Source organism: Chrysemys picta, chromosome 13 (assembly GCF_011386835.1).
Source record: "Chrysemys picta bellii isolate R12L10 chromosome 13, ASM1138683v2, whole genome shotgun sequence".
Classification (NCBI taxonomy): domain Eukaryota; kingdom Metazoa; phylum Chordata; order Testudines; family Emydidae; genus Chrysemys; species Chrysemys picta.
The window spans coordinates 18,842,105-18,862,578 of record NC_088803.1 but is presented as its reverse complement, the minus strand read 5'-3'; the positions used below and the strand labels follow the sequence as shown (position 1 = coordinate 18,862,578).

Genomic DNA, 20,474 nt, shown 5'->3' with positions numbered 1-20,474 from the left:
AGCAGAATATTCTCCCAAACAGGAATCCAGCTACATCCCTGCACATGTCCCCATGAGCCGAGTCCATACCCCCCCCCCCCCGCCGCCCGCCAAATCCTCCTTACGAGCCACCTGCCCCAAGAATCCCACACACACATTCCCCCCGTCTCCCTGAGTCCGGCGCCTGATGCTAAATTAGGACTCGCCACCCTAACAGCAGGACAAGGGCTCTGCTCCCCTCTCCCCCAGACTCACCAGCCTGAGCTCTGACGGGCAGGAGAAAGGCCATGGGCAGCAGCAGCATTGTCCAGGGGAGGGGATGGCATCCCGGTCTCAGCCCGGGGGTTTAATATAGGGCAGGCAGGGGAGGGGCGGGGGGACCTCAAGACACATTGACACTCACCTCAGTGGGGCAGATCAGCCACCTCAACGCCTGAACACCTGACCACGCAGGCCGGTGGGAAGAACAGGCCCTGCTGAGTCACCCCTTCCCCGGGGAAGCTCAGCAGCTGTGGTTGTGTCCAGCCTGGCTCCGTGCATAACCCAATGTGGTGCCCACTGCAGGTCGTGCCTCCTGGCACTCTCCTGGCACTCATGCCTCCTGGCACTCTGCCAGCACAGCTGGTTGCCCTGTACAGGTGATTGCCCTGCACATCTAGTCTTCATGTATAGCTGGAGCTGGGGAGCATAGCTGCGGACAATAAGCTCCCAGCTCAAAGCATGTGGGCGCTGTGGTTAGCCCTGACTCATCTCAGCTGCTGGTGGGAACTTGGCCCTTTGATCCTTCTCAAGCGTCTCCCCACAGCGTGAGCGGGGCTGGGAGGAAGGGGGCTGGGCCACAACTCAGACAGTCAGTGTATATAGAGATAGACAGATAGATAGAGGGGGTGTATGGGGACAGTGTGATGTTCCCCTCTGGTGTTATCTGTACCAGTGATCTGCTAGGTCACTCCAATCCTTGACTCTGGGAGCCAGCCTTACCCTGCTCTGCTATGAGAACCCGCACTCCTGGGCTCTTCACACACAGCCTCTGGCATGTAAGCTGCTCCTTGGATTGTGCAACCGACTGACACTAGCCAATATCTCCAGTCCCAGACACAACCCTAGGAACCTCCATCTTGCAGTGTCCAGTTATGCCCGCTGGTCGCTGCAAACTTATATGAGTTCGTCAATTTAACAAAGAAATTGATATGTACCAGGCTTGTTATCCCAAGGGGAATCTCGAACAGGCTTCAAACCAAACGCACTGCTTCAGGTAGAATAAACAAACAGATTTATTAACTACAAAGATAGATTTTAAGTGATTATAAGTCAAAGCATAACAAGTCAGATTTGGTCAAATGAAATAAAAGCAAAACACATTCTAAGCTGATCTTAACACTTTCAATGCCCTTACAAACTTAGATGCTTCTCACCACAGGCTGGCTGGTTGCCCTTCAGCCAGGCTCTCCCATTTGATCAGCGGTCCAGTCGCTTGATGTTGATGTCTGTAGATGGAGGTGGAAGAGAGAGGAAGATCATGGCAAACGTCTCTCCTTTTTATCATGTTCCTTCTTCCCTCTTGGCTTTGCCCCCTTCTTCAGAGTCAGGTGAGCATTACCTCATCGTAGTCCCAAACTGGCCAAAGGAAAGGGGGTGACTCACTCAAGAATACAACAGATCCTTTGTTGCTGCTTAGGCCAGCGTCCTTTATTCCTGTGAGGCTGGGCTGGATTTGTCCCATACCTGCCTTGATGAGGTGTGAACTGCCTCTCTGCTCTTGGAGAGTTTTTGCCTGGGCTTATTTTAAGCCATGAAGATATGTTTTCAGCCTCATAAGTACATACAGTAATGTTATAGGTTATAATTTCATCTAACAACAATGCTCAGTGCATCGTGAGCCTTCCGAAGACACCCGACATGACAAACTTTGCATTGGATACCAAACAATAATTTTACAAGGATGAATATGGGGGTGCCAGGTGTTCCCCCGAGGTACAGAGCATAACACATACATGAACAGCATTGAATCATTAAAGTAAAATACACCTCTTGTAACATACCAATCACTTTCTCACTGACCCTTGGCAAGTACACATCTCAGAGAACTCCCTAAACATGGCGTTCAAGCTGGGGCAGAGTATAGGTGATGTTTCACAGGGATCAGTACAGGCAACTAGGGACAATATTGTAAATTCTGCCACCATTTTCCACAGGTAGGAGTTGTGGAAGCCAATATCTCACTCCTGAGTGTAAGCAAGGTTACAAGGGTGCATCTACTGCACACGTGCGGCTTCAGACCCAGGCCCTATTCTGCTCACCTGTGTGCCCCTTTGGTCCCTGCACAAGTGATTGCCGAGGGGCGAGGGAAAGTTTCCTACAATGGGGGAAGGCGCAAAGCAGCCTTGCCAAGGAACCTTTGGCAGGGGATTGCCAAGTACCTGCAGGAAAGTTTCCTAGAGATCTCTCTGGAGGAGTCCCGTGAAATCTTGGTGTGCATCAACACACTGTGCTGCCACACTGCTTAGCTGCACAGGGTAATTTGGAGCACATGTAAACACAGCTAGTCTTATACATTTCTATCCCTTCTACACTATACAGAGGAAAGGAAAGCTGAACATCATATAACCGGGCAGGACCAGCTCCAAAAGATCACTTACCAGGGGTCTCCTCTCCTGCTTCTTCCTCGCTGGAGTAGGGCTGCTGGGACTGGATAGACACCTCCGAACTGGAGAACAGTTCCTGACTCACCGCCGCACCGGACAACCCTGCCATGGGCTCTGCGTCATCATCGAACTCCACCTCCTTGTACACGACTTTGTCCTTGAGGTTAGGTCCACTGTCCGCCACCTCCAGCCCCGCCAAAGTATCCACAAGACTCTTAGTGGTGGAGGTGGGGCTGCCGCCAAGAATGGTCACAGGGCTTCAGAGAAGCCCCGGAGTGATGATTTGCCTCCTTGCCTTCTGGTGTGCCTGCCTCAGCTCCTTTATCTTCGCTCGGCACTGCACCATGTCCCGTTTGAAGCCCTTATCACACAAGCCACAAGAAATCTGCCCGTAGGTATCAAAGTTCCTACGGCTGGAGCACAGCTGGGACTGCACAGCCTCCTCTCCCCATCTACTCAGCAGATCCAACAGCTCCACAGCGCTCCAAGTGGGAGAGCGTTTGCCATGTAGAGCCGCCATGGTCAGCTGGGAAAATGTCATGTGAGTTCTCCATGCCGAGCAAACAGGAAGTGGAATTTCAAAATTCATGGGGCTTTAAAGGGGGAAAGGGGTGGATGCTTGCTTACCTGGCAGCACGGCAGCGCAGTCTGAACTGCTGACCAGAGCGGTCAGGATGGGCATTGTGGGACACCTCCTGGAGTGTACATCAACAAAACCAAGCATGATGTCTACACTGACATTTTGTCGATAAAACTTTGGCTCAAAAATCTCGACACCTCTCGTCAAGGTGGTTTTATTTTGTCACGAAAAGAGGAGAGTAGCATTGTAGTGTGTACACCTCCACTGTTTCATTGGGAAAAGCTGCCTTTTGCTGACAAAACTGTGTGCACAAGGGCTTAATAATACCATACAGATTAATCTTATAACTTTACATACAACATTGCCACCCATATTTTACCAAGACCGTAATGATCAGCAAATTATTACTTTTTCCAATGATACCTTACAAGACATACTTTGTATGAAACTTGTCATAGACCTGTAAAAGGGGTGAACATAGGGGTACAGAATGTCACAAGAACTGCCCAGGGAACCCCACAGTAACCGGGTCTGATCAGAAAGGTTCACATCGAATGGCTTCCTTTTGGAAACAGTAGGGTTACCATATCTCATAAATAAAAAAAGAGGACCCTCCACGGGCCATGGCCCCGCCCATTTCCCCACCCCCTAGCCTCGCCCCAACTCCGCCCCTTCCCCACCCTAACTCCGCCCCCTCCTCCCTCCCACTCCCAGCCAGGGGGAAAGGGCTGCCCCAGTGCTACCAGCATCACGGTTTCCCAGGCAGCCCCCAGACCCTGCGCCCCCAGCCGGCGCTTCCCCAGCGCAGCTGGAGCCCGGGAGGGGAAGCGCCCAGCCGGGGGCGCAGGGTCTGGAGGCTGCCCAGCAAACCGTGAAGCCGGTAGCGCTCGGGCTTTGGGCAGCCCCTATGCCTCCGGACCCTGTGCCCCCAGCCGGGCACTTCCCCTCCGGGGCTCCGGCGGCTCTGTGTAACTTACACTGTATAAGTTACACAGAGCCAAAGAGGAGCAGAGCCCCCGCAGCTGGAAGCTCTGCTCCTCTTAGGCTCTGTTTAAGAGCCGGGCTGCCCCAGCGCTACCGGCTTTGGGCAGCCCCCGTGCCTCCGGACCCTGCGCCGCCGGAGCCCGGGAGGGGAAGTGCCCGGCTGGGGGCGCAGGGTCCGGAGGCAAGGGGGCTGCCCGAAGCCGGTAGCTCTCGGGCAGCCCGGTTCTTAAACAGAGCCTCCAGCGGCTGGGGCTCTGTGTAACTGACACTGTGTCAGTTACACAGAGCCCCGGCGGCTGGAGGCTTTGCTCCTCTTTGGCTCTGTGTAACTGACACTGTGTCAGTTACACAGAGCCCGGGGGGGCTGGAGGCTTTGCTCCTCTTTGGCTCTGTGTAACTGACACTGTGTCAGTTACACAGAGCCCGGGGGGGCTGGAGGCTTTGCTCCTCTTTGGCTCTGTGTAACTGACACTGGGTCAGTTACACAGAGCCCCCGCGGCTGGAGGCTCCAGCCGCCCCGGCTCTGTTTAAGAGCCGGGCTGCCCAAGCGCTACCGGCTTTGGGCAGCCCCCGTGCCTCCAGACCCTGCGCCCCCAGCCGGGCACTTCCCATCCTGGGCTCCGGCGGCGCAGGGTCTCCAGGCACGGGGCTGCCCGAAGCCGGTAGCTCTCGGGCAGCCCGGCTCTTAAACAGAGCCGCCATTTCCCCGGACATGTTCGGCTTTTTGGCAATTCCCCCCGGACGGGGGTTTGACTGCCGAAAAGCCGGACATGTCCGGGAAAAAGAGGACGTATGGTAACCCTAACACCAGGGGACCTTCCAGCCAGCCAGGCCCTGGCCTCCCTGTGGGTAAGTGTGGACGTGAGGTTGAGGTTTTGGAGTTGCCGTGGTACCTCCCATTTCTTGCCAGCAGCTGCTGAGGCGCTAACCCAGGGGCCCGTTCCCCAGACAGGTGTTGCCCCGACTGCTCCTTTCCCTGCTCCCAGGGCCTTTTTCTTCCCCCGGCGCTTGGGCTGGGGAGCATGGGGGTGGGGGGGAGAATTGGGGCTGATGGGGAGCGGAGCCCATGCTCCACAGCCCTGGCACTAAGGGCTGCAGGGGGCTGGAGAAGGGCACTGTCCAGGCAGCATGACTGGGAGAAGCCCATCCAAGTGGGACCTGGGGCCTGGGGCAGGAGGCGAAGGCTGTGCACCCCAGCAGCTCTCCCTCCTTCTGTACCCTGGGGACAGGAACCTGGCCCCCTCCAGGCTCATCGGGACACAGACAGGTCGTCTTGCTCTGTGCGGGGTTCCTGAGCAGCAGGGTCTCACCCTGACAACAGCTCGCTGCGAGTGAGGGTCAGAGTGGGACACGGAGCTGGAGCCCCCAGGCACCTCCCATCTCCCCGAGCAGAGAGGGGCAGGCTGGGGGGGGTCCTCGCAGGTTCCAGAAAGGGCTGGAGATGGAGGGGGCACACTCCCCCCACGCTGCCCTGCTGGCCAACCTGACCCCCAGCCCTTTGCAGGGAGATCATGGGCAGAGCATTCCCAACGCCAGCTAGCAGGAGAGCACCCAGCCCCGAGGTAGGGCACAGAGCTGGACCCACCATCTGGACTACGAATAGTGGGAACATGTCTACACCATCCAGTTGCTGCAGAGACTATCCGTCCGTCTGTTCTCGCCTGCGCGAGCACCTCACTGTAAGAGCTGAGCTCTGTGGTCCAGGGGCTTGAAGAGGATCTCCCCACCCGCCACCCTCTTCCCCTCTTAATATCACCTGCCGGCTGGTGTCCGCTGGGATCCATACCTGGCTCCATGAAATACCTTCCCTGGGCATCTTTAATTCCCTCTTGGACACTTGGGGTAAACGCTGCCATCCAGGCAGGAGGAAATCAGTCACTGGGCTCCAGACCCTCTGGATGCACCTGTCTTTGCTGGCAGTGGGGTTGGGGAATGGGACCCGGGACCTTTTCCTTCTGGTGGGCACGGGCCCAGATCCAGCCCCAGGTGGGGGACTGGCTGGTTGAGAGGGAGGCCTGTCCCTTCGGGGCACCAGCTTTGACCATCCCAGTCCCTCCCCCCACACTCTGGTGACCCCTAGAACACCTTGGGTTCCCTTTCTGATCTCTCCCTATGAAGATCAGTGAGCATTTCTTACGAGCCATCTCAATGAGCTGTCAGGACAAAATCCTCCCGGACCAGGTGCTCTGCACAGTGGAATTTCCTTTTCCTCCATCTTTTTAGTGTCAAATAGGCCACGTAGGTTCTCGCATGTTTCCTGGCTTCCTGTCGCCCAGTGAGCCCACCCAGACCAATGGGCTCTGGGGCCAGGACCAGGACTCCCAGGTGCTACCATAATACACCTAATACATAACATACAGCTGCTGGCACAATGGGGTCCTGGGCCATGACTGGGGTTCCTATGCATGACCATAATATACCTAATAAATAATAACGGAGAATTTTAGCAGGGCCAGACCCAATTGTTCAAAACTCATGAGTCAGATCCACAAAAAAAAAAAGCAAATAAATATTGGGTTCTTTTTCTTAGCCTTCAGGTTTTTTTCTGAGCCTGCAAAGGTCCCATTTTCAACCACAAGGGCTAGAAACTTATTTGTAAAATGAAAATCACGTGACTCCAGAAGCAGGATCCTTTAGAAACAACTCACCAGAGATTTGTGATCAAATTGCAAGAGTTTGCAACACCCAACCAACCTACCAAAAAAGCAAGGTAATTCAATGTAAAAAACTTCCTGAGTGACAACAGTGGATTTTTGAACCACTTGCTAGAATTTAACATTTTCCACAATCCCAAGAGATAAAATAAAATCTTTACAGCCCAGAGATCATTCTCTAAACTATTCTATAGGCTTCATGAGTAATTTCTATATTGTCTCATTGATGTCAGCTCTATTACATTGTAGAGAACTTTCTCATAAGGTACAGTATTGCTCGTTCTTGTGGTTTTATGGTGAGTTTCATGCTATTTGGTGTTCTTCTTAAAGCCCCAGCTTCTCAAGTCATGTGATTCTAAGAAAATATCATCTTTGATCTCCAAAACAGAAGTTTATAGGCCTCGTGTTTGCAGAGAAAATCTGGAAAACGTGATCCCTAAAAGGTTCTATAAATAGTTGTCCTTTAAAAAAAAAATCTGCTGTGTTTTAAACCAATTTCTTGTTTTTGAGGGGGTATGGCTCCTGCTTGGGGTTAACAATGTTTAGAGCTCAGTGATATTTGAGGCGGTTTTGCATGGGGTAATAGTCCCAAATCAGGTTATTATCAGCCCCTTTGGCCAGAGCAATTAGACAATATTTGAGGCCTTGCCTAGCTGCCATGAGGAGAGGGAGGGATAATATGAGTCAGCTCTGTTCTTTTGTTCAATCCTGTTTAATTACTAAGAATGTCCACACCGTCCTGTTTCCCTGAACACAGTAGGAACAAACAGCAGCTGACAGTTGCTTTGCTCCTGCCTTTCCTGCCTCCTATGCAGGGCCGGCTCCATGCACCAGCATGGCAAGCAGGTGCTTGGGGCGGTCACTCTGGAGAGGGGCGGCAGATCCAGCTATTTGGCGGCAATTCGGTGGACGGTCCCTCACTCCCGCTCGGAGCGAAGGACTGCCCGCCGAATTGCTGCAGCAGATCGCAATCGCGGCTTTTTTTTTTTTTTTTTTTTTTGTGTGGCTGCTTGGGTCAGCCAAAACCCTGGAGCCGGCCCTGCTCCTATGCGTGAAGGAGCTCTGTCTCTCTTGGCTTTCTCCCAGGCTCACACTCACCATGACTTCTCTGGCTGTCTTCTGCTTTCTATCTCTCATACTCATACAGCTGCAACCAATCAATCGCCCAGCTGTTGTGTTTGCAATCAGTCACTGGGAAACCCCCTCTTATTCTCCCTGATTTAGTGCTTCTCAGGCCTTGCTGTGCAGCCCAAGGCCTTTGGCAGTGGCTTCTATTGTTTCCAGCAATCACTAAATAAAGCGGCATTTAATTGCTCCTTCCACTGAGGCTGAAAGAAGACTGCTTTGTGCATCCATTGACTTCAACCAGGCCTGTGATTGTCCACAGGTAGGTTTGGCATTTTGCATTAGTTTAGTCCATTTGTATTAGTTTAGTGTTTCAGCAGATAATAACTATGTTTATTTTAAACATTTTTTTTTCAATTTTTATTAATTTATTTTTAAATTTTCACAATTGCAGGAAATTGTGGGGATGACAGACAATGGGGGGCTGCCAGACAATAATTATTGCATGACAGTAGATGTTTAGATTCCCAATGTCAAAGCTTTATAATGGTTAAAACACAAATGGTCAACATCACATGTCAAAATATACAAAGTACATATCCTGAAATCAAACTGAGCCATTCTCAAGCAGCATTTTCCTTACTTTGCCTACATGTAAATTTCTATTACTTTCAATGGAAGTATTTTTTCATCGGTTTGTGTGTGAGCAGCGAAATTGATGTTTGCCGACTTTTGCCAATAAAAATCGAATCCTTCCAAGCCTATCAATATATCAGAGACCTGCTGGAAGGCAGCCACGGCCACTTTCCTGTTTAACATTAATAATATAGCGCCTAGATACTACGGTAATGGGCAGCAGTGTAAAACCCTCAGGAAGGCTATTTGGACAACTCTGTTTCAAACAGGGACGTGAGGTCCATGGGCAATGTCCTTCTCTCTTGGTGTGTGTCTTAATTACTGCTGGAACAAGCGCATCTGTCGCCTAATCCACGGAACGAATTTAGTAAGCCGTGTGTATATCGCAGGTGGAGAACCGTCCACTCGTCCATAGGAAACAATGCCCTGGGGTACCCCGTTACACACCAGGGGACCCCCGGAATCCCCCTTCAAACACAAGAGAGAAACGAGGAGTGTTAGAGGATAAAGTAGTCCCCAAAATACTTGTGGTAATGTGACAGGAAAGAAAAGGCTGAGACTGACCAGAAGGAGGAATGGGACATGGGGCCTATCCCCTCTAGGGGGCATTATCTCTGATCCAGCCCCAGGGCAGGGCACTGGCTGGCTCAGGGGTGGGGAATGGGACACGGGTCCTGTCTTCTCTAGGGGGCCCTGGCTCCCATCCGGCCCAACGGAAGGGACTGGCGGGCTCAAGGGGGTGTGGAATGGGACACTGGTCCTGTCTTCTATAGAGGCATCTGGCTCCAATCCAGCTCCAGGGCGGTAGCTGGCTGGCTCAGGGGGGCTGGGAATGGGACACTGGTCCTGTACCCTCTAAGTAGCACTGACTCCCATCTGCCTCCAGGGCAGGGACTGGCTGGCTCAGGGGGTGGGGAATGGGATGGGGCCTTTCCCTTCTAGGGGGCCCCGTCTCCCGTCCGGCCCCAGGGCAGGGACTGGCGGGCTCAGGAGCGTGGGATGGATATTTACCATGTAAGCCGATCCCCTCTGGAAGGGCCTCCCTGCACACAGCATGCTGGCGTGCTCATAGCCAGGATAAAACATGGTGCACGTGTCCTCATCCAGCACCTGCACTTGCACTTCATGCAGGGTACTAGGGGGCATAAAGGCATTCGGGCTAGTGAGACCCCATCCGGCTACCAGGCACTTCTCCTCTGCTTTCGGGGTGGAATGAGCCGAGGGCAACCTGAGCAGCTTCACCTCCTTCGTCACCTCCACCTTCTTCTCCAGCTACTCCGGGGGGAGAGAAAGGGTTTGGGATCAGCCTGGCTGCTTGGCTGGGGTATAAGTGTGAAAACCTCCCCTTAGGACCCACTCCGGGACACCCAGGACGGAGTTAGTCTGGGGACCAGCTACCCCTCCAGCTCAGGCAGAAAAGACTGGGGGGGCCACGAGAGGGAGGAGCTAGGGCTGGAGAGGGAACAGCAGCGTGGAGGGGATGCAGCAGGGGATGGTAGGAGCAGCCCAGGGGATAGCGGGGACTGGAAGTGATTCCCGCGAGGGACTGAACCGGAAAGGTCGGCTGGTAGGAAGCTACGCACCTGGACTAGCGGCACAAAGAGGGAGGAACTGGAGGAATATCCAGCCCGTACTATCTGCTTGAGCTAAGGTGAGGCTAATAGGAAGAGATGTCCCACCTCAGCATAAGGACTCCAAGGGATGGAGAATCCATCACATCTCTAGCTCAGTTGTTCCAATGACTATTTCCCTCCCGATACAAACCCGAGCCAGATTTCTAGCCCAAATTTGTCCAGCATCAGCCGGTCTAGTCCTGCCTAGGACAGCGAGGATGAAGAGCCCCTACCCTCAGAAAGCCCTACAGAGTCCTACAGCCTGGGGTCAAGTCCTCTTCTCCCCTACAGTAACCTCAGAAGATCGATCTCCTTGGAGCTCTACCTGCCAGGCCATGTCTCCAGATCTCGGAGTGTTCTTGAAGCTCGTTCCAATTTGCCAACGTGCTGTGTGAGGTGTGGATGCCAGAGCTGGCCACAGGCTCCAGTCATGGTCTTCCCATGGCTGTATCATGAGGGGACCCCACCTCTCTGCTCCTACTTGCTATCCCTCGGTTTACACACCTAAGGACGGCATCTGCCCGCTTAGCTCCAGCCTTGTGCTGGGTTGGTTTCCCCATGACCCCAAAGTCCCTTCCAGAGTCGCTGCTGTGCAGAATACAGCCCCTGTCCTGTCAGTGTGGGTGACACTCAGCGTCCCCAGAGGGGCACCCTCGCATTGCAGCTGTCTGCATCAAACCCAGGGTGGGGCTCCCGGTACCTGCAGAAGCAAGAGGTCGTTGGTGAAGGGGTCCCTGGTGAATTCTGGGTGGGGGATGATGCGTCGCACACGCAGGCGCTGCTGGGTTTCCTCCGGCTCGTGGACATTGTGGGCTCCGAGGATGACTGTGATGTTGCTGATAAATGGGGAATAAAGTGCCACTAAGGAGGAAGGAGACTGACCCGGCTGGGAGCTGCGGGGATGCCTGGGTTCCTTTCCCTGTCCCAGTCTCTCCCAGCTTGGCAGCTCAGAGCTCTGGGGCCCCCTACGGGTGAGGGGCCTACACTGCCCTCCTGGATGCCTGGGTCCCAGTTGCTGTCCGAGCCTCTCCCCACTTGAGTTGGGAGTTGTGGGGCCCCCTAGGGGTGAGGGCCCTTTATTGCTGTCCTGGATACCTGGGTCCCCCAGTCTTTCCCCACTGGGGCTGGGAGCCGTGGGGCCCCCTAGCGGTGAGGGCCCTGCACTGCCACCCTGTTCCCAGTCCCTATCCTGATCTCTCCTCCCTGAAATCTGGGAACTGAGAGGTCTAGGGTTGCCCGGGGTGCCACCCCACAGGCCTGGGTCTCATTCCCTGTCCCTGCTTACCCTGCAATACAGCTGCAGTGAGCAGCCGTCAGGACAAAGTCCTTCTTCACCAACAGCCCTCCGCACGTCTGTGTATTCACCGGGCCCATGCTCACCTCCAGGTAAGCCATGTAGGGTCTGGAGTGTGGCGAAGATACGTTCCCACCGATGATCCACCCTGAAAGAGCAACCCCCACCCCAGCAAGAGTTAGTGGAGAAGGGGGTTTGGATTGCCATGACCAGGCTGAGTCCCCGCTGCCCTCTGCTGGACACAATCAGACCTGTTGAGCCCCGTGTCATACACCTTGAGTGCATGCCAGCGAGGGAGATAAAGCCAGGTGTGGGGGGAGTGTGACATACCCTGTGTGCAATACAGACCAATGAGTAGCTGTGTCACCCCTACCCTCTAAGCGGTGTGCCCTTTGCAATGCCTTGCTTCTGACAGCCTCCAGTCTGGATCCTCACAAACAGCCTCCAGGTTTAAGTCACTCCCAGCTGTGTCTGTGTGTGCTGCTGCCAGCCAGACAGCCACACCTTGTCTCTTGCCAGCCATGGGTATGCTGCAGGGTGACCCCAACGCAGCCCTAGTCTGAGATTTTCCCCCAGAAATGCCCTGTATCACCTGGACAGTACCAATGATATCAAGTCTGTCATTTTATTAATATAAGTGACATGCACAAATCCCGATGCCCCAAGTGGAGTTTCTCAGACACTTCAGTTCCAACACACTGGATCAGATAAAACAATAAACCAAGTTCATTAACTACCCAGAGAGACATTTCAAGGGAGTCTGAGTCATGAGGCATAAATTTCAGGAATGGTTACAAGAACAACAAAGCTCAAATGCAATTGGTGCCTAACTTAAGAAACTGGGTTAAATTCAAGCAAAGGTTTTCTCACCGTGTGCTCTCAATACTATTACCGGCCAGACTTCTTAGGCCAGGACCCCTTCTGTTTAATGGCTGCTTCCTTTGTCCCTTCTCATTCAGTCAATGGAGGGACACAGAGAGAGGGGAGCTGGGAACAAGGTGACAGGCCGTCTCTGTGGACGGGAACTCCAGGCTTTTTCTTTGCTAAGATGTAGATTTTTTTGCCCCTGCCCACTTTCCTGCCAAAGAACGGCCACTTAGCAGCTGATGGCCCATCAGTCTTGTTTACACCAGGCTTTCTCTCTAGTTTGGCCACATGTTTTAGTAACACCAGAGACTGGAATCTTATAACTTCACTTCAATGTTACCACACATATTTAACTAGGACAATAATGAGCAGCAAATTATGCATTTTCAAATGATACCTCACAAGGCGTGCTGTGTACAGAGATTACTACAATAGTGGACACAGGGTTATATTCTGTGACAGACAGACAGACGGACATACGGGTGTCTTTGCGGATGGATAGATACACACCTGTCTCTGTGTCTATATGACAGACAGATGGGGTGCGTATGGGGATGGATCTCCAAGGCATCTCACATGCTAGGGGTCAATATGTTTGTCATGGTGGCTGAGTGACCCTGCCCTATAGGAGCAGATGTGTCCTCGGCCCACGGTGGGTACCCCTCACACCCAACTTCTTTGGGCAGCTCTGCAGTGATGCCAACCAGGTCCCAGATAACTGAATGTTGGGAACCATTAAGAAAGGGATAGACAATAAGAGAGAAATATCATATTTCCTCTATATAAATCCATGGTAAGCCTACATCTTGAATACTGTGTGCAGAGCTAGTCGCCCTCTCTCAAAAAAGATATATTGCAATTGGAAAAGGGTCAGAAAAGGGCAACAAAAATGATTAGGGGTATAGAACGGCTTCCATATGAGTAGAGATTAATAAGACTGGGACTTTTCGGTTTGGAAAAGCAACAACTAAGGGGGGATACGATTGAGGTCTATAAAATCATGACTGGTGTGGAGAAAGTAAATAAGGAAGTGTTATTTACTCCTTCTCATAACACAAGAACTAGGGGCTACCAAATGAAATTAATAGGCACCAGGTTTAAAACAAACCAAAGGAAGTATTTTTTCACACACTGCACAGTCAACTTGTGGAACTCCTTGCAGAGGATGTTGTGAAGGCCAAGACTAGAACAGGGTTCAAAAACAACTAAACAAATTAATGGAGGATAGGTCCATCAATGGCTATTAGCCAGGATTGGCAGGGATGGTGTCCCTAGCCTCTGTTTGCCAGGAGCTGGGAATGGGTGACAGGGGATGGATCACTTGATGATGACCTGTTATGTTCATTCCCTCTGGGGCACCTAGCACTGGACATTGTCAGAAGACAGGATACTGGGCTAAATGGACCTTTGGTTTGACCCAGTATGGCCATTCTTGTGTCCCCCTGCTGGCCCCAGATAAAGGATCCTCCTCCCCCTTCCCCAGCTGCTCCCACTCCTCCTGCACCCAGCATGGATGGCCAGTCTTCACCACGCCCCAGGGCCATGTGGTGACCTTCATAGCCTGTGGGGCTCCTGTGCTTTGAATGCCAGGGAAGAGGCCTGACCTCAGGGGACCTCACCCTTCTGGGGAACAGCTGTGCCTGGACTGGGGACGCCCTGATGAGCTCCTCATGCGGCTGGGGTCACCATGCCCCCCAGTACTCACCAGCTTGAGCCCTGAGTGGCAAGAGGATGGCTGCAGGAAGCAGGAGCAGCAGCAGCAGCATTGTCAGCACCGGATCAGAGAAGGTGCGTCTGACTCAGCCCTGGGGTCTTATAGCCACAGCTGGGGACAGGAAACCTCAGGGTCAGACTCAGCTGCTGGGTAGCTCTCTGGAGGCACTGCTAAGCTGGCAGGGGAAAGGGCAGGCCTGGCTCAGTCACATCCTCACCACAGCTGGGCAACATCTGGAGACACTCAGCACCTGGAGCCCTGCAGCCTCTGGCAACAAGCACATCTGGGCACATGTGGACACATCTGGAACTGGGCCGGGGGAGGAGAGTTACATGCTAATAGAGTCTCAGCTGTCCCCTGCCCCTCCCCAGCTAGGTGCTGTATTGGTGGAGGCTGTGGTTAACCCTGTCTCATCTCAGCTGCAGATGGGAACTCGGCCCTTTGTTCTTTCTCAAGCGTCTCTCACCACTAGGGTGAGCAGGGCCAGGGGGATGACTCAGATCAGACACCCTTGCATTGTGGGGTCTGTGAGAGCAATGTTTCTGAGAAAGCCCTTGATCAGGCTGGGAGACCAATGTCTGTGATTCTCAACCACCCCCTGAACCAGCCAGTCCCCTGCCTGTGGCTGGATCAGAGCCAGCACCCCTTAGAGGGGAAAGGCCCCAGGCCCCATCCCCCTCCACCCAAGCCAGTGGGCCAGATCCTCGGCTGGAGTAAATTGGCTGGAGCTCTGCTGGAGTCAATGGGGCCAGGGCTCCAGCTGAGGTCCATTGGACCTAGCAGTGCAATAACACGCAGTGTAACTGACAGCACTTACGGCTCCTGCCTCCCAAACAGTGAGCAAACCTCGCGGCATTTGTTCCACATTAGGAGGCAGAATGTGTTTAACAGCATTGCCCTGAAGAAAGAGAAGGAAACGCTGTGAAGGTGGAAAGGTGTTTATCTCGCTGCTGCAGGGATGTTCGTACAGCCAGAGAAATAACGGCCAGACGGGACCGATGGATCATTTCTTCTGCCCTCCTCTACAGCACACTTTAGGAAAGCTGTGGATAAATTGTGAGGTCAGGTTAAAAAAACTAGGCATGTTAATCTGGAGAAAAGATGAGAGGGGAGGACCTGATACCAGTCTGTAAATCTGTGAAGGCCTGTTATAAAAAGGACGGGGATCAATTATTCTCCATGTCCAGTGAAGGCAGGACAAGAAGTAATGGGCTTAATCTGCAACAAGGGAGATTCAGGTTATTTATTAGGAAATACTTTCTAACTCTCGGGGTAGTTAAGCTCTGGAACAGGTTTCCAAGGGAGGTTGCGGAATCCCCATCATTTGAGGTTTTTAAGAAGAAGTTGTATAAACAGCTGTCAGGGATGATGTAGGTTTGCTTCATCCTGCCTCCGTGCAGGGGCTGGACTTCATGACTTCTTGAGGTCCCTTCCAGCCCTATGTTTCTATGATTCTATACCCCACTCAATATGCTGGGGCGAAGGCCGCCCATGGGGCGAGGCATGGTCCACAGATAGGGTGATGCCAGGCTGAAGCCACATCCCCTTCCCAGACCTCTATGTGCTCCCTTGGGCTTTCTGCAGAGCTTGGTCTCTCCATTTGCTACCCCCTGGCTGGGTCTCTGCAGGCAGCGACCCCGGCCCAGTTCCACCTGACCCAGCCCCAGTGGCAGGCCCCAGGCTGTCCCATGCAGATTCAAAGGCCGGACCTCACGTGCTTCTGAGCCAGCCGGGTTGGGGCCAAGCCCAGCCACTGTCCCTAGCTTTGGGGCTCCCACACACTCCTGGGGCCAGGCCTCCTGGGGACATGGGACGCAGCCCTCCGCCTGCCCAGCCTGTGAGACCAGGGCTGAGACCTCAGCGAGCTCCTCCCGTCCCTCTTTGGGAGCTGCTTTTCCCAGGTTCCAGCAGGGACCACACCCCGTGTGCCAGACAGAGGGATTCAGACTGGAGCGGGGCAGGGAAGGGCTAGTAGGATGTGGGGGGTGCAGAGAGCCCACCCTGGAGGAGGGGACGGAAGGAGCTGGGCTTGTTTGGCCTAACACTCAGCCTGGGAAGGGACCTGGGGGGCTCTAGAGACATCAGGGGGAGGGGGCAAGACTCCAGAAATCTATTGAAGCTGACGATGGCATTGGCTTAAGAACATGGGGATGGACCTGCCAGGAACTGACCTATGCTGGAGACAAGAAGCAGCTGGTCTGAAATCATTCACTGGTCGACACCGGGGGTGGACAAGTCTGTCAGCCTCAAACTGTCAGAAATCCTGAGCTGTGCCCCCCAGATTCACAGATTGGCTTAAAAAAACAGAGATTGTTAAAAATAATAAACATGGGGTTCTTTTTACCTGACTTCAGGGGTTTGTAATTGTTAAGCTTTCAATTTCTGCAACCACAAGGACTAAAACCTTCCTCTTTAAAACAAAACAAAGAAAGGTGAGATTCGCTCATTATTTATAGATACCAAGGCATGAAGGGGCCCCCTGATCATCTCCTCTGATCTCCTGCATAACCCAGGTCATGAGAGTGCCCTCAACTCACTTCTGGTTGAACCAGAGCAGAGCTTTTAGGAAAATATCTAGTCTTGATTTAAAACTTGGCAAGGATGGGGAATCCACCAGGACCCTTGATAAGTTGTTCCAGTGGTTAATTGCCCTTGGTGCTAAAAATTTACACCTGATCGTGTGACTTCAGGAGCTGGTGTTTTCAGAAAAAAAAGAGCACCTGCACCACCCCTCCTTTGCCGAACTATTGAAGAGAGGATCAGACACAGGGGTAACACACCTGCCTGAGCATCTCGGCATCACAGAAATGTCAAACTGTCTGTGACAAGTTGTTGGGGATATCTCAGAGGGCTGGGTTTCAAAGTAACATTTTGACTTAAAATGGAAAAACTTTGTCAAAATCAACATTAGTGCACTGAAAATTGTAGTTTAGCCAAAGTTGCTGTTTCCAAAAGGAAGCCACTCAATGTGAACCTTTCTGATCAGACCCAGTTACTGTGAGGTCCCTGGACAGTGCTTGTCCGGGCTTGTGACAGTCTGTACCCCTATGTTCACCCCTTTTACAGGTCTATGATAAATTTCATACAAAGTATGCCTTGTGAGGTACCATTTGAAAAAAATCATAATTTGCTGATCATTACGGTCCTGGTAAAATACGGGTGGCAATGTTGTATGTAAAGTTATAAGATTCACCCGTATGGTGTTATTAAGGCCTTGTGTACACAGTTTTGTCAGCAAAAGGCAGCTTTTCCCAACAAAACAGTGGAGGTGTACACACTACAATGCTACTTTTGTAGACCAAACTCTCCTGTTTTGGTGACAAAATAAAACCACCTTGATGAGAGGCATAGAGATTTTTAAGCCAAAGTTTTATTGACAAAGTGTCAGTGTAGACACCATGCTTGGTTTTGTCACTATAAATAGCCTCCAAGAGGTGTCCCACAATGCCCATCCTGACCTCTCTGGTCAGCAGTTCAGACTCCGCTGCTTTGCCGCCAGGTAAGCAAGCATCCCCCTTTAAAGCCCCATGAATTTTTGAAATTCCACTTCCTGTTTGCTCAGCATGGAGAACTCACATGACATTTTCCCAGCTGACCATGGCGGCTCTACATGGCAAACACTCTCCCACTTGGAGCGCTGTGGAGCTGTTGGATCTGCTGAGTAGATGGGGAGAGGAGGCTGTGCAGTCCCAGCTGTGCTCCAGCCGTAGGAACTTTGATACCTACGGGCAGATTTCTTGTGGCTTGTGTGATAAGGGCTTCAAACGGGACATGGTGCAGTGCCGAGCGAAGATAAAGGAGCTGAGGCAGGCACACCAGAAGGCAAGGAGGCAAATCATCACTCCGGGGCTTTTCTGAAGCCCTGTGACCATTCTTGGTGGCGATCCCACCTCCACCGCTAAGAGCCTTGAGGATATTTCGGCGAGGCTGGAGGTGGCGGTCAGTGGACCTAACCCCAAGGACAAAGTCGTATACAAGGAGGTGGAGTTGGACGATGATGCGGAGCCCATGGCAGGGTTGTCTGGTGCGGCAGTGAGTCAGGAACTGTTCTCCAGTCCGGAGGTGTCTATCCAGTCCCAGCAGCCCCACTCCAGTGAGGAAGAAGCAGGAGAGGAGACCCCTGGTAAGTGATCTTTTGGAGCTGATCCTGCCCGGTTATATGACGTTCAGCTTTCCTTTACTCTGTATACTGTAGAAGGGATAGAAATGTATAAGACTAGCTGTGTTTACATGTGCTCCAAATTACCCTGTGCAGCTAAGCAGTGTGGCAGCACAGTGTGTTGATGCACACCAAGATTTCACGGGACTCCTCCAGAGAGATCTCTAGGAAACTTTCCTGCAGGTACTCGGCAATCCCCTGCCAAAGGTTCCTTGGCAGGGCTGCTTTGCGCCTTCCCCCATTGTAGGAAACTTTCCCTCGCCCCTCGGCAATCACTTGTGCAGGGACCAAAGGGGCACACAGGCGAGCAGCATAGGGCCTGAGCCTGAAGCCGCACGTGTGCACTAGATGCACCCTTGCAACCTTGCTTACTCTCAGTGAGATATTGGCTACCATAACTCCTGCCTGTGGAAAATGGTGGCTGAATTTACAATATTGTCCCTAGTTGCCTGTACTGATCCCCTTGAAACATCACCTATACTCTGCCCCAGCTTGAACGCCATGTTTAGGGAGTTCTCCGAGATGTGTGCTGTATTTTACTTTAATGATTCAATGTTGTTCATGTATGCTTCTGTGTATTGTTTCTTGTGCTTCGGCAGATGTGGCCTACAGGGGAAACCCCTACACACTGGCGGAGCACCTCCGCCAGATAAGGAAGAATAGCAAGGAGGACATGTTCCAAGAGGTGCTCGAATCTTCTGAGGCAGAAAAAAAGAGACTGCAGGGAGTGGAGAGAAATGGAAAGGTGGGAGAAAAAGGAGAGTCAGTAGTGAATTCAAATGACCCATGAGCAGATGATAAAAGTCATGGAGGAGCAAAGAGATGCTGAAGTCTCTAATCACACAACAGTCAGAACAGACGCATGCCCCCCGCAGCCGATACAGAACTGCTCTCCCTGCCCTCCCCAAACTTCTTCCACACATTCCTTTTAACTTTCCGGAACATGTCATTATCCCTTTCACTTTGCCCCTTCATACAGCTTCCAAAATGATAGCTGGACTTAGGTGCACCTGTGATAGCCTCCAATGCCCAGCACTGCTACCTCCGTTCCCACCAAGACTTTTGTGTGTGTTAATTGGGGTTTAATAAAAACAAACTCTTTGAAAGATAACCAATCTTTGTGTCCTAAATGTCTTGATTGCAGCTGGTAGTAAAACATATACATTCAGTTTAATCATTTGCATACTGCTAATCCCACTCAGGAATCACGACAAGTGTTAGGCAAAAAAATAAAATTCAGATTAATGAAGCATGGCAGATTGCTGCTTAGAAATACACATTGCAGGTTCTCATTCTCAAAATGTTGCCTCAAAGCCTCCCAGATTCGAATTGTCCCCCATAATAGCCCTGGTATCTGGCTGCTCAAAATCAGCAGCCAGGCGATCTGCCTCAGCACTCCACCCTGGGCAAACTTTTCACCCTTAGCCTCACAAAGATTATGGAGCATGCAGCAGGCAGCTATGACCATTGGAATGTTTTCCTGATTTAGCTCTAACCTGTCATAAAGGCAGTGCCGGAGCGTTTTTAAACTGCCAAACACACATTCAACAGTAATTCTGCACCTACTCAGCCTGTTGTTGAAGCGCTCCTTACTTCTATCCAGGTTCCCCATGTAAGGCTTCATGTGCCATGGGAGAAAGGGGTACACTGGGACTCCAAGGATCACTATGGGCATTTCAACATCCCCCACTGGAATCTTTTGGTCTGGAAAGAAAGTCCCTGCTTGCAGCTTTCTGTACAGGCCAATGTTCCTGAAGATGTGTGCATTATGCACCTTCCCGGACCACCCCGCGTTGATGTCAGTGAAATGACCCCGGTGATCAAAAAGCTGCCTGCAATACCATAGAGAAGTACCCCTTTTTATTGATGTACTCCATCACAAGATGGTCTGGGACCAAAACTGGGATATGTGTGCCATCTATTGCCCCGCCACAGTTAGGGAATCCCATTTCTGCAAAGCCATCCACTATTTCATGTACACTGCCAAAAGTCACAGTCCTTCGTAGCAGGATGTGATTAATGGTCCTTCACACTTGCATTAACGCTGCCCCTATGGTCAACTTCCCAACTCCAAACTAATTAATGACTGAGCGGTAGTAGTCTGGAGTCACCAGCTTCCACATTGCGATCGCCACATGCTTCTCCACCAAGACAACAGCACTCGTTTTGATGTTCTTGTGCCTCAGGGCTGGGATGAGCTCCGCGCACAGTTCCAGGAAGGTGACTTTCTGCATCCAAAAGTTCTACAGCCACTGCTCATCATCCCAGACCTGCATAACGATGT

General features: G+C 52.1%; 2 protein-coding genes across 3 annotated transcripts in view; one reads left to right on the top strand and one right to left on the bottom strand.

Moving 5' to 3' along the window:
- Positions 1-20,474, top strand: part of LOC135975277 (uncharacterized) — a 259,450-nt gene that overhangs the window by 53,999 nt on the left and 184,977 nt on the right. The gene's annotated exons all lie outside the window — the stretch shown is intronic.
- On the bottom strand, positions 8,313-14,189 carry LOC101945528 (mast cell protease 1A-like). Its single transcript, XM_065565573.1, has 5 exons — positions 14,023-14,189; positions 11,442-11,598; positions 10,857-10,992; positions 9,555-9,815; positions 8,313-9,011 (listed from the first exon to the last, which is right to left on the bottom strand). The coding sequence occupies exons 1-5, from the start codon at positions 14,081-14,083 to the stop codon at positions 8,862-8,864; spliced, it is 765 nt and encodes a 254-aa protein (XP_065421645.1). The 5' UTR covers positions 14,084-14,189; the 3' UTR covers positions 8,313-8,861.

What these genes read in the sequence shown, in the direction of transcription:
- LOC101945528 (XM_065565573.1), bottom strand. Translation starts at nt 14,083, where the DNA reads ATGCTGCTGCTGCTGCTCCTGCTTCCTGCAGCCATCCTCTTGCCACTC. An exon ending in CACTGCAGCTGTATTGCAGG is followed by an intron (nt 10,993 to 11,441) that starts GTAAGCAGGGAC and finishes CCCATTTATCAG; the next exon opens with CAACATCACAGTCATCCTCG. An exon ending in AGAGGGGATCGGCTTACATG is followed by an intron (nt 9,012 to 9,554) that starts GTAAATATCCAT and finishes TTGTGTTTGAAG; the next exon opens with GGGGATTCCGGGGGTCCCCT.